Source organism: Anser cygnoides, chromosome 1 (genome assembly GCF_040182565.1).
Source record: "Anser cygnoides isolate HZ-2024a breed goose chromosome 1, Taihu_goose_T2T_genome, whole genome shotgun sequence".
Taxonomy (NCBI): Eukaryota; Metazoa; Chordata; class Aves; order Anseriformes; family Anatidae; genus Anser; species Anser cygnoides.
This window is the reverse complement of record NC_089873.1, coordinates 36,985,644-36,998,818: the sequence shown is the minus strand read 5'-3', so window position 1 is coordinate 36,998,818 and position 13,175 is coordinate 36,985,644. Positions and strand designations below refer to the sequence as shown.

General features: G+C 41.9%; 1 protein-coding gene across 1 annotated transcript in view; it reads right to left on the bottom strand.

Moving 5' to 3' along the window:
• The window catches only part of RASSF3 (Ras association domain family member 3), an 89,969-nt gene that overhangs the window by 64,899 nt on the left and 11,895 nt on the right, over positions 1-13,175 (bottom strand). Inside the window, exon 2 of the mRNA XM_066992553.1 lies at positions 8,048-8,169. Within this exon, the coding sequence (XP_066848654.1) occupies positions 8,048-8,169 (122 nt within the window). The remainder of the gene's footprint in view (positions 1-8,047; positions 8,170-13,175) is intronic.

The following is a 13,175-nucleotide window of genomic DNA, read 5'->3' as shown; positions in this document are numbered from 1 at the left end:
CAGAAGATATGTTTAATAAAAGAGGCTTTAATGAACGACTACTGTACTTGCCAAGTACGTCAAGTCTCTCAAACATTTTCTTCCTTATTTTCTTTCAGGTAGTATGTGAATTTCTTCTCTTGGCAAGACAAAACAGATGTAGACACAAAAGCAACACGAGTCATAAGAAATCTAAAGATCACAAGTGATAGGCAATCAAGATGCAAAGAGATCTCTGGATCAAAAATCTGAAAGATTGATTCAGAATATCACAACCATAATGTAAAGTGTATATCTTGAATGAAGTGGTGATAGGACTTAATCTCATTTTGGAAAGGGTTGTTACACCTTTTTGTGAAATAAACATTTAAGGAAATAAAAAACAAATAGCTGATCACCAGCATATTCTTTTTTGAACAAAATAGATCTAAAAACCATGTAGGAATCTGCATTTTTTTTAGCTTTGTGTTCAGAAGAAACACAACAGCCTTTCATATCTGGGCAGCTTCTTTTGCATGGCAGCAGAGGACCAGGTCACAGGAACCAGAAGTGTAAGACCCCCACTAGAACTTATGCTGCACGAATGGAGGCTTAGGTTAAATAGGTTAAATAAAAACAGAGAAGGAGACATGACAAAGTAATTACTTGAGGTCTCCTACAGTTGTGATGAGAACCCAGTATGTTCTGACCCTAGGAAAGCCAGTTACTTCTTTATGGTTTGGCTAGGAACGAGAGGAGTACTCCCCACAAATTTAAATAATATGACTTCATTGCCATTGCTTTTAAATGACAAAGTAACTGGGGACAGTTTCCTCTCCCCCAGTAAATACATTGAAGCATTAGCATTACTGTATTGCTGAATTTTCACACACTCATACACATTTTTTTTGCAGAGCAAATGGAATATGTAGGTTCTTATCCACAATTCCTGTGGAGCAAACTGATATGAGACAACACAGATGAGAATGAAGCTTCACTGTACAACAAGATCCTTGGAAGAACAGGAACCACCACTGAGAACACATGCCAAGCAGCAGGGAAACAGAGCTTATGAATACAGAAGGTCTCCTCTGACCACTGCTTGGTGGGGAAAGCACAGTGAGGAGGACTCTGGACAGACCATCAAGACAAAGGCTGGGAGCTGACTACCAAGTAAAGGCCCCAATAGCAGCTTTTAGCAGCATCCGCAAATAGGGGAAGCCTTGAATCAGTAAGGAAAAACTTTACCTGCTGTTGTTTGATTCCCTGCTTGTAGGGAAACAATGCTTTAAATTCCTCTAAGATAAACACGACTGCATCAGCACAACATAGTGCCCTATTCTCTATCTGTTTTCCTAACAGCTGTCTGTGGGGCTGCTGGTTGGCAAACCACATGGATCAAAGACTGGGAAAAAATATTTTCATATCTTCACCCAGCAATGTTATCATTAAAAATAATCAAAAACTGCTCCCCACCTTCCTTCCCCACCAGGGAAGATTTTGCATCATGCCTTTCCTGCCCTGAGTCAATAGGCAGCAGCAATCTCTTCTCTGTACGTTTCCAACAGCTGCTAACACCATAAGTAAACAAAAGAAGCCTGATACTGTTTTAAAAAAAGAGACAGAGAAGCTCCAAGAAAATTTAAGCCAATTTGGATGAGAAAACGGGATGCAAGTCTCACAACATTTCTTTTTCTTCTAATCAGCCCTGCTGCTACCTTGTTAATTGCTTAGGGCAGGTCTATGTAGGGTGAATTAAGTAGCCTGCAATCATTATTCCAGCCCAGCTTCCTTCCTGAACTCTCAAATGCAAAATAAAATCAGCCCGGTGAATAAGCAGACTAGAATGTGTGTGATATTAAGTATTTCTTTGGACCCTGCTTGGAAACCAGTCACCCCCGTGGATTAATAGCGTAAGATAACTCTGACACAGCTGCTGGGCTGCCAATAACTTCATTTGGGATGAGGTATATGAACATATATCCATATATCTTTACAGATATGAAATAAATAATCAGGCAGATTGTGAAGGGAGGGACGAAAGTGACTGTCACCGCATTTACCAGCTGATCTCCAGCAGAAGGGGAAGTTTGATTGTCTGTCTGTCATCTCTGGCACGTCGGCGTTTGAGAAGAGTCAGTGCAGGCCTGGACATGGGCAGAGAACTGCGGGGCTGCCACTGACCCCCACACTCACCAGTTGCCCAGCCAGCACTCATTTTCTTTGCATGTTTTGAGGGCTGAGTAAGGCACTGGACACTATTATCGCTAGTGTTTTATCACCAAGGAAATGGGCATCTTATATGTACAATCACGCATATTGAAAAGATCCCCCGAGCCTCCTCTTCTCCAGGCCGAACAGGCCCAGCTCTCAGCCTCGCCTCACAGGGGAGGTGCTCCAGGCCCTTCACCATCTTGGTGGCCCTGCGTTGGACTCTCTTCAGTATGTCCAGGTCTCTCTTTTACTGGGGGCCCCAGAACTGGACACAGCACTCCAGGTGCAGTTTTATCAGTGCTTTGCCTAATGCAGCCAAGAATACCATGAGCCTTTTTAGCAACAAGGGCCCATAGCTGGCTCATGTTCAACTTGGTGTCCACCAGGACTCCCGGATCCTTTTCTGCCAAGCCGCCTTCCAGCTGGGTGGCCCCCAGCACGTACTGGTGCCTGAGGTTGTTCCTCCCCAGGTGCCTCTCTTCAAGCACGTTTCAGTGCAGGCAGCCAAAAACCATTTGCCTACACACATCCGATCAAAACCAATCATTCTAGTGGTCACTGGCCCGATCTGCATGGTGAAAATCTACCCAAAAGATGCCAAAAAAACTGTGCTCTGATCTCTTTACAGCAAAGCATCATAGGCACAACCCTGGGGACCCTGGCTTATTGACAGCTCCACCTGCTTGCTCAGGCAGAGCCTGGCCACACCTTGCCTCAGCGTCTCTATCATATAATATGATATATGCAACACAGAAATCAACATTTCCCAGGCCTGGTTCTCCTTTAGCTTTTTCTCCAGCAAGATTAGGCAATGTTATTTGAATTGACGATCAGCAAATTACCTGAACACATGGGACATGCAAGCCTATATTACTTATATTAAGTTTGCAATGTGATCATCTGTGCTCTGCTAAGCCTGCTAAGATACCATGAAGATATTAATATCTTTGAATTAGGAAGAAGACTGCTGCAATAAAAACATGTAATTAGTATTTTACATCAGATATATATGCCACAATAGCGCAAACTGGAAAGGACCGTGGAAAAATGTTTGTGGTAAGAATGATTTGTATAGAAATAAATGTTGGAAGAATAACATTGATCTTATAATGACAGCTGACAAAATTGCACACTGAAGGTGGATGCATTATGGGGGAAACACTGTGCATCATTTTCTAGGGAGACTATACAAATGTCTTGAATATGACAACACACAACCATGCAAAAATCCAAAGTGCATTTGCCACGTTCCCCTGGTCTAATAGCAGATTTCTCCTGTAATTTGAAGCCTTGTCTGCTTCTTTTATGTAGCTAGAAAGTCAGGGCTGTTTGACTGGAGTTGATCCGGTTGCTAAACAACCAATAATTGATCTTCCCTGGATTTTAGCAATGTGTCCTTTAAGCAGAGAACTCGCTACCTTTCTGTCTGAAAGGTTAGGCCTGTATATTATTATCCGAGGACTTTAAATGGAAATCAAATACTTCTGAAAAAAAAGTTTAAGGATAGATTTACTGATATATATATGTTTTTTAAATACCATTTTAAAACCATAGTGGTGTAACAACACAATTGTGATTGCTTCTGTGGGCTGTAAATTCCCATCAGGTGCCAGGAGGCTGAAGTCTGTCCTGCTGAATGTATGAATTCCTGTAATATGTCATTTGGTGGTATGATGATACAGGTCCACTCACCATGTGCCTCATCCAGTCTTTACTGACTGGACTTGAAGCAAATCCAAGTGAGTTTGTAAAGATTGTGCATAGGATGTCCAAGATTTCTGGATGCCTGGAGAGCTAGGTAAAGCAGAACTGCCTGAGCTGCCAGGCGTCTGGAAATCACAGACAACTATATAAAAAAAGTCTCAAATTCTGACAAAATAAAAATGCCATATGGGAAAGGAAGATGTTTCCAAAAAGAAAAAAAAAAAAAAAAAAAAAAAGGAATTCATATTAATTCCAGCAAGAGATCCCCTTTCTGGCAAGGGATGGAAAACTTCTGACCCACAGGCTGGAAAGAAAGAGTCAGAATTAGTTATCTATATGCAATAACGTGCTTTCTGCCACTTTTTTTTTTTTTTCCAGAGAGAAATAAAGCAGTCCAAGTATATGATATAGTAAATTAGACTCTTTAAAATGTTGCAATTTATGTTTTCTGTATACATATATATATATTATAATTTGAAATTCTTAAGTCAGCAGTGTGCAAAGCCATATTAGTAACACTCCTGTGAAGGAAGGCTGCAGATGGCACTAACAGAATTTCTGCGAATACATCTTAATTTGTATTTATTTATTTATTTTTAATTTGGGACTAATTTCTAGCCTATACAATTTATCAAGGCTTTTAATTATGTGAAATGGATTTCTCTAAAGCCAGCCTGAGCAATACACACAATTGGAAATGAAATCAGCTCCAGGCTTGAAATCACTCCAAGTCACTGGCAAAAATGAAACTATGCTCAGCCTGCCAAAATGAACGTCATCCAGTTTTCCTTCTTTCCTTTCAACTTCTACCAAGCATAATCAGGTTTAATAGAGATCTGAAACATATAAGCCATAAAAAACACGCACACTCTACAGTGTACAAGACACTACCAAGAGTGAGTATGGGAGAGAAATCAGTAGCTCTATGGTAGCTTTTGTTATTAATCAAGAGCTGCACATATCTCCATGGTGATATTTTGTTCTGTATTGACCATTTTCTTCCCAAAGGGGATATTTTTGAAAATAGATGTCAAACTGCCTCACGTCTGAGGTGGAAGTTGCATTAGTGGTAACCTCAGCACTGATCCAGACCCAGAAATTTCCATTCTTGCACTCTCCCTTTTCTCACAGAGGGTTCATGCAATTTGAAGTGATCTTGGGGATGTTATTATCCAAGCCATTTGGGATATCCTCTATCCCTTTCTACACCTTACAAAGTCCCTACAGTCTTGGACAAACATCAAACAAGACCACCGTGTGTCTTTGGGGAAATCTGAGTGCAGTGGTGGGAAGGCAGGCCTTCCTGAACGAGAAAAGAAATTGTATCTGTGCCTCACACTGAATAAATTTATTATTATTTTTTTAATCTATCCAGGATGGAAAAACAGGGGAAACAGTGAAAGTCCACATAACAGCTTCATACTTCTGAGACTTTCAGAAGCCCTTGGCAATGTCAGGCAGAAGGTGCTGCTGCTGTGACAAGGCAGCGGAGGAGAGGTGAGCTGGAAGGGGGCTCTGCTCATCCCCCTACTCACTTCTGGAGGACACTGGCAGCTCTGCCTGCTGCTTTTTCTGAGAATGCTGTTGCAAGATCACAGAAAGCTTACATCCATCGTTTCCTCTTTAGTCTCTATAGGAAGCCTCTTCAGGAGGAAAACATTAAAGGCCAGAGAATTAGCACAGCAACATCCCTTTTTCACCTGAGCCATCCATTTCTGTCATCAGGTCCTTGCAGCATGTGTGAAATTGGGAGCTTCATTTACAAGTATTTAACCCCACAGCCTTACTGATCTCTCTAAATAGCTATGTAATTGCATATCCTAGACTTTCTAATAATGAAATATATGTGTACATAAATGTATGCATATACACAGGAAGAACCTCAAACTTCAGGCTTCTTCTGGCTTTTGAGCTCTAATGGCTTATTAACAAAGCCAAGCAGTGTGTCTATATTCCAGATTGTGAACCTATCTGACCACTTGTGTGTACACCAAAGTACTCCATGCCCTGGCAGGACTGCACAGGTTGTTAGCAAGGCATTCCTCTCCATAAATACTATAGAGTCCCAGCAGTTCTCTGTAATCCCTTCACATTTTCAGCTGACACCCGCTGCATGGCTGGGATATCCTCAGATACATGCACGGTCTTTGCAGCTCTGCATTTTACTAACATAGCTTGGTTCAAAATTAACTGGTTTTGCATACCATGTGATTTTCAAAGTCATGATGTAGATAAAGCAAAAGCAGGCTTCGCTGGAACACTTATCAGTCTGCTGCTCGCTGGGGGCTGTTCCGTGCCAAATAGCTTACGCCTACGTTAGCAAATCCTGTGGTGCAACAGGAGCAGCTCTATAAAGCAAAGCCATCGGTGATGAGAGCCCGAAGTCCTCAGTATAAATACTTCAGAGGTTTTACTTTAGACAGTCTCTGTTTTGGTGCTGTGGGCTGAATGCCCATCAGTGGTTGGAGCATGGTAGATATGCTCCCGGAGTGCCTCTTCGCAGGGGCTCCAGGAAACAGCTTAGCATCACCTGAAAGGGCACGAAGTTTGTGTGCTCTACGGCTGCCTGCTGGTATGAACCAAAACAAGGGAAGTGAGGACAACTGGAAGATTTGCTTCCAAAGTACACTGAGTCTGACTAAAACTCTATAGACTGGACTCCATTCACAGAATAAGAATGTGAGAATAATTTTACAAATGGAATAAATTCGGCCTTTTTCCTATCATCCAATGCCTTGTCTTATACTAAACACCACAGTTGCATGTATGAAACGGAGAGGGAGATACAAAATTTAAATAGAAATGAAAAACTGAAAAGGAATCAATAGAAAAAAAAAAAAGCAGTTCTTTGATGCAAGATTGTTGCACACAACGCACACAAGACTGCTTCCCTGAGTGCTGCAAGGGTCAAACCACAAGACACAGTTTCCTTGCTCGTTATTCATAGCTGCTCTGCCCAAGACAACACTAAGCTCTTTCTTGGATCTCTTGCGTGGACAAGCTATACATGTCTTTTTGAGTACAAGTGGCTTTTCACAGTCTTCCCTTTCTTTTCCTCTGATATTTTCATGCTGATATTCACCCATGTGCTGATATTCACATTCCAAAACTCGTGCTGCCATGTCTTTCCCCTTCCTCACCCCCTGCTACTCCTCTCAGCACCTGATTTATGCCCGTTCACTCTTCCCAGAAGCAAGTCATGAGGAGCACACGGGAGGCATTGTGTCTGCAGCTGCAGATTGGGCAGCTGGAGCGAGTACCTTTAACAATTTGTTTTACATTTTTTTTTAAATTTGTTTAACAGGCAAATGCTGCACTTGCAGAGAAAATTCAGTGCTGTCCTGCAGCACTCTCAGAAAGCTTTGCAAGGACAGGGAGAAATGTTGGTGCCCTCTCAGAAGTTTTTGCTGGTTAGATGTGAATGTCCAGGGGTTAAGTGTGGATGGACTTCTGTGGATGACAGAAGGTAAATGGACTTGAAAATGCAAAAAGACAAGAGCTAATTAGCACAGCGCAACCTTTATCAGACCACTGAATATCTACAGGGTTCATTATCAGTGTGTGAACCTCCTTCTTGGAGGACTCCCACCTCCCTTTGGGTGCTGCTTTGATGTCCCCAAACAAGGAAGGGCAGGGAGAAAGGCCCTGATGTCAAGGGCGAAACACAAGGATTGAAACTCTGTGGTGGTGTAAAGCAGGCGATGAGGAGGTACATCACGACCAATTGAAGCTGCTGGGGAATCCAGGCAAGGAAATTTGAAGTTACCCAGGGAGGGGTCTGACGAGAGCTGGGGGACACCAAACCCAGACAGACCCAGAAGCGTCTTTAATGCTCACAAATGGCCAAGCCCCTAGCCTCACTCGCCACCCCACAGCTCTACGTTTGGCAGCTCTGTGCCAGTCACCCACCTCAGGCAGCCAAACCAACAGGAAAAAGACCTTTTCGTGGGATGCCTTCTCAGCTAGTTCAGCTGCAGACTAATTGGAGCAGCAGTGACCCACCTGGCAACAGCCGCTCCGCAAAATCACAGCCTTGGGTGGGAAATTTAGCGTTGCTGACCGTGCCGAAGTGAGACGTCATTCCCAAGCAGCTGGGCGAAGCAGGCAGACCACGCTTCATTACAGAGCTGACAAGAGACAGCAGTAATTACACAAACACGAGATCTATTACCTGACCATTGTCAGATCCGTCTAAGGTGCCATGTGCAGCGAGGCAGGCCATTAATTTCCCATTCCGCCGGCAGCCCAGGTGCACCAGGTCTCGGCAGTGAGCGTGGCATGTGTACTTGCAGTCTGGGACACGCAGGCGGACAAAAAGGAAAAAAAAAAATAGAAGAAGCGTTTAGAAATGAAGCTGCTGCAGGCAGAAGCTCGAAGAGAGGCACATCCTGATGTGCTACCTCTCGGCTGAACCTCCCTGTCTGTGCACGTGGGTAAAAATAGTTACAAATTAGAGAAGATGTGAATTCACCGAAGCAAAGGTGACAGCCCAGTGCCACCCTGTCACAGTCTCTGTGTCACCCTGACACGGTTGCAGTGATGCAGGTCTCTGGTTAAATCAGGGCTGCTCGGTAGTAGTACAGTTTTGCAAGAAGTTTGTGCTACGTACTAGTTATTAGCAATTATAATATAAGCACAACCAGGGGTGCTCTCAGGAAAGACACAACATTTATGATTTTCAGATAAAAATTTCTACCTAAGTACAACGACCATTACGTGGGTATATGCATTTTAAATCTGAGGTTCTCTCGAGAATATGTACAGGAGTATTGAAAACTGAATGAGGTGTTTATATGAAGTTGCAATTAACCTGCTAAATCACAAAGTTGCCTTCAGGAACAATTCAAAAATGTCACTTGCTGGCTACCAGAGTCAACTGGGATGGCTACCAGACATGTAAATTCATAACAGAGGAAGATGGCCCCATCTCTGGCAAGAAATCAGCCCATTCATACTGCCTCGGTATCACAAACAAAAATCACTTAAATGGTATTTACAAAAACAACATGCATTTGGTCCTGAAGCCTGGTTGCTTTTGTTTTTCAATGTAAGCTGGGCAGAGCTCCTTATACCACCTTTGTCTAGCACTGAATGTCACTCTCTATTTTTAGATTCTGTCTTAAATTGTTTATAATTTTGCCAAAGAGAAACCACTTGTACTTAAAGTTTCCATGCTGGGGAACATCATGCTGTTTGTTTTAGGACGTTTTAGCTAAAACAATTCAGCCATTTCCAAGAATGACTTTTGGAGGAAATGCTTTGATTTTCCTAAAATAAACTACTCTTACAAATATATTTTTGTTACAAAGCTTTACACCATCCTGATTTGTAGCATAAGGTGAATTCTGGGTGGGCTTTTTTTTGTTGTTGTTGTTCCCTTACCAGCCTTTCAAAAATCTCAGTTTTCTGTATGATTTGCTAGATTCTCATTACAACTCCCGAAGAATAAATTCTAGGTTCCCATTTACAATCAATATTCAGCAGCAGTGGTAATGGGGCAAGACAGCAGAATGTTTCCTACAACATTGCACCATCGGCTATGGACTGGATGTCTAATATAAGGTCCCTGCATGAGCAGATCATTCAAAATTAATATATATATGTGTAATGTGGATCAGACATAAACATGCAATCACAGTCCTGTGCCTGGTACAGAATTTATGCACACTAACACAAGATTAAATGTATTTTATCTGGCACAAAGTTTGCTAATACAAAGTCAGCCTGTCAAAGCTTCTTGAGCACCAGTGACTCGGCAGATGCAGTCCATACTGGATCAGCACTCTAGATCAGATAACTACAGCGTTTCTGATGTGACAGACTTAAACCAGACTATCACTATGACATGTCTCGTCACACCCTTCTTGGGACATCAGCAAATATCTTCCAGCTAATTATGGAGCAAGAAGGACCTTGTTGCAATATTAACCCAAATACTAAGAAAAGGCTCTAAGTCTCTAAAACCATTCCTGTATGTTATGCAGCGTTTGGAAAACATGAAGCAGAACAGGTAGAAGACTACAGAGGGAAAAAAAATAAAGGATGTCTCAGGCAGCTGTTGAACGCAGCAGGCATCACTTCGCTGCATGGCAATGTAGACGTGAAGGGAGGTCACACGAAAGCAATAGTTGCATTTCTAATTTTTCTTAGTTTCTGAGTTCTTTACTTTGCAAGCTTAGTTATCTGTGAATACTTTCTTGGCTTAGTTTCTAAAGAAAAAATGCTTATGAAATTGCATTGCTTGACTACCTTCCTAACCTTCCCCTCTGACTCTGAAAGAGCTGACCGATTTCAACCAAATGCAGTCTAAAAGATGATTAAGTTGATATGAATTCCATGAAAATCATCTCTTGGCTAAAGGAGGGAGACCCAAGCTAATGCCCAGGCTCATGGCAAGGTAGGCCAAGCTCAGCAACCAGGCAGGTATCTGAGAGTCTGGACAACCAGCTCCTACACGTCTCCTCCTGGCTCTTCCCTCACAGGGAACGGGGCAAAAATCTGCAAGAAACCAGGCTTCGTTAATCCAACAGCTTCCTATGGTCATGCAAATGTATATACCAAGCATGCACCTATTCTAAAAACCCGTTTTCACAAATAATATTAGGAAAAAATCTCTTAGCAAAACAGTGGTCAAACCAGGATTACTAATTAAGTTAGGAAACATTATCTCTCAATGCTATTTTGTTTGTCATTTATATTCATTTTAATTTGTGAGTCCATAATGTCATTTGTAAGACAAGCCCATAATTTCCTCCTGGCTCTTATAGGCATAATTGCAAAAAATGTAAAAGCTTCATCTCTGAAATTCTTTCAATCATCAACTAGATTTGAATATACTGACTATAAGTTTAATGAGCAAGACAAGAAAAAAATATGTTTGTTTCTAGGATGGTAATATTTACAGCCTTCTTTTTCTATATATTTTAGCTCTAAATGCATTATTTTACTCCATTAATGGCATACAATGTTTCACAAAGGTCCAGGTAGCATCAAATTAAAAAGAATAACCTCTGGTTTTGGTAATCCTTCACTTGAGCACTTGACAAATTACACTGAGTTCAAAAAATAGCTACTATTCTGAAAAGACTGTTTCAATCATCAGACAGTGGATTGCCATATTATTTCTGTTTGGAAAGCATTCAGAACCAGGTATTCTTTTCCTGATGTGGTCTGAAACAAATGTTGTCCTCTAAATTCAAATATCTAGGGGCTTTAACTGGGTGTAGCTGATAAAAGCCAGTGCCATTTAGAGAAGGCAATAGGTTTATTTTCCTAATGCTTGGGCTGTCCTGTATGCTTAAGTTATCTGTGAAGGTGATGTCCCAATGCATATTGAACGTGCGCAATTATCCTGTATAATTTGTAAATGCAAAGTGTGTGTTTATTAAACATACAAATATTATCTTTTAAAAGTTGCATTATCAAATACTGAGTCATAATGTAACACCTTATTCTTTATTATTGTATTGCTACTGGTGTCATAGAAAAAAAATAACTTAGCAAGTTTTAAAATTACATGAAATCAAAGCTATTCATGCCTTCACAAGGGTGAGCGGTAAGACATCAACACATTCATTTCTGTTCATGGTCCCTACCCGATGTTTGGGATTTCTTCACCTGTAACTTGATTTTGCCTGACAGCTCATAAAGAGATGTCCCCATGAGAGCCAGGGCCTCGTGCCTGGGCTGCACAGCAGAAATCAGGCAAGCTCAACAGATGCTCTAACATCAGCCCCTGGTAACCGAGCATTGCTGAGGAAGGCAGAGGCTCAGCAGCAACATCTCTCTCTCCTGCTGTGGTCTTCTTCCTTGCCCAGGAAGTGTGCATGTTCATTTCTGTGATGGCCCAGACAAATTTAACTTTCAAATGGGTATGCAAAGTGTATGCCGTGCCTGAGCAACACATGGGAAGTTCAAAGCCAAATTTGTGTTTATGTTTGTCTTACTTATCAACTGCACTAAGTTGAAGATGTCTTTACTAGAAAGCTTGAGGAGGGTATACAGCTTGGTGTTGCTACTGTGTGTGTTAGGAAATTAGCCAGTGAAATCATCTTTAATTGATAGCCTATGGCTTTGTTCCCGGCAATCAGAGAAGAGATCGCTACTGTGATTGCTCTACAGAAAGCACGCCTGTAAAGCTTCTTGGAAAAATCAAACTACATAAGATGTTTACTGCCTTATTTCTTAATCCATTTAAGCCAGCAGGTCACAAAAGGAAGAAGAATGAAGTTCAGCAGCATTTCTTCTGCAAGACAGAACTACACTGTATTTCTACAGCATGCTGATATCAACATTTCACGCTTTGGTTTGCACGTAATGTACGTTGTGGTGTTCTCCTTTTTGCTGATGGTCAAAAGCCTTCATTCTAGTTTGATACCAAAGCTCAAACCAACATCTCTTTTCGCAGTTTCTCTAGAAGCTGTAATGGAACGAGAAACCTATTTGGATAACTGACCTTCAGGAAGTGTTGAGTGCAGCTTCTTGGGGGCAGAGATCTGCTGCAATACTCTTGATGCAACTACATTTATTTCTGATTGTTTATTTGTTATTGTCACTCAATATCAGTCTGAGATTAAAATAAAGTACATTTTAACCATATTTCCCAATTAATGAGACATGGGTGATTTTTGAGGGATCACAATCATTACAGATGAGACAGGGAATTTTTGACCATCCTTTTTCCTGAGGGGTCTCTGTGCACATTTCCCAGTCCTGGAGCTAGGCAAGGCTCAACTCAGACTGCAGTACAGAAAATCCCCATCTTCCAAATTCCTGTAAAGTTGTATCCATCCACATCCACAAGCACCACTTTGCCATGTAAGTTCTTCTAATCTACCGTTTCTCTGCAGACTCTGCTTTCAACAGGTACATGGCCATGGCTGCTGGCCATGAGGCCCTGCGTGGGATACACACATCCCACAGAGAGGGTCCTCTGCCGTTTTCCTGGGCACAGAAAGACCACAAAGCCGGCTTGACTGGCCTCCTAGGGCAATGCTCCAGGAAATCTGCTACTACAAGAACCTCTAGAAAGCCAGTGAAACCATCTTGTTACTGGAGTGGCACAGGAGGGCTGACTAAGACCAGACGATGTAACCAGATGTGCCTCCTCCTTCAAGCAGATGAACACTGCTGCTGGAAAGCAGACGTCCTCTCTCATTCAATTCCTGCTTCCTACAGCTGTCGCAGCCCACTTGACAGTATTAGAAAGCAAGCATGAAGATAAACAACACAGGAAGAAGGCTTTCAAAGTGCTGGTGCTAAAGCTAGGCTTCAAGATTTAGAATTTCAATCATTTGTAT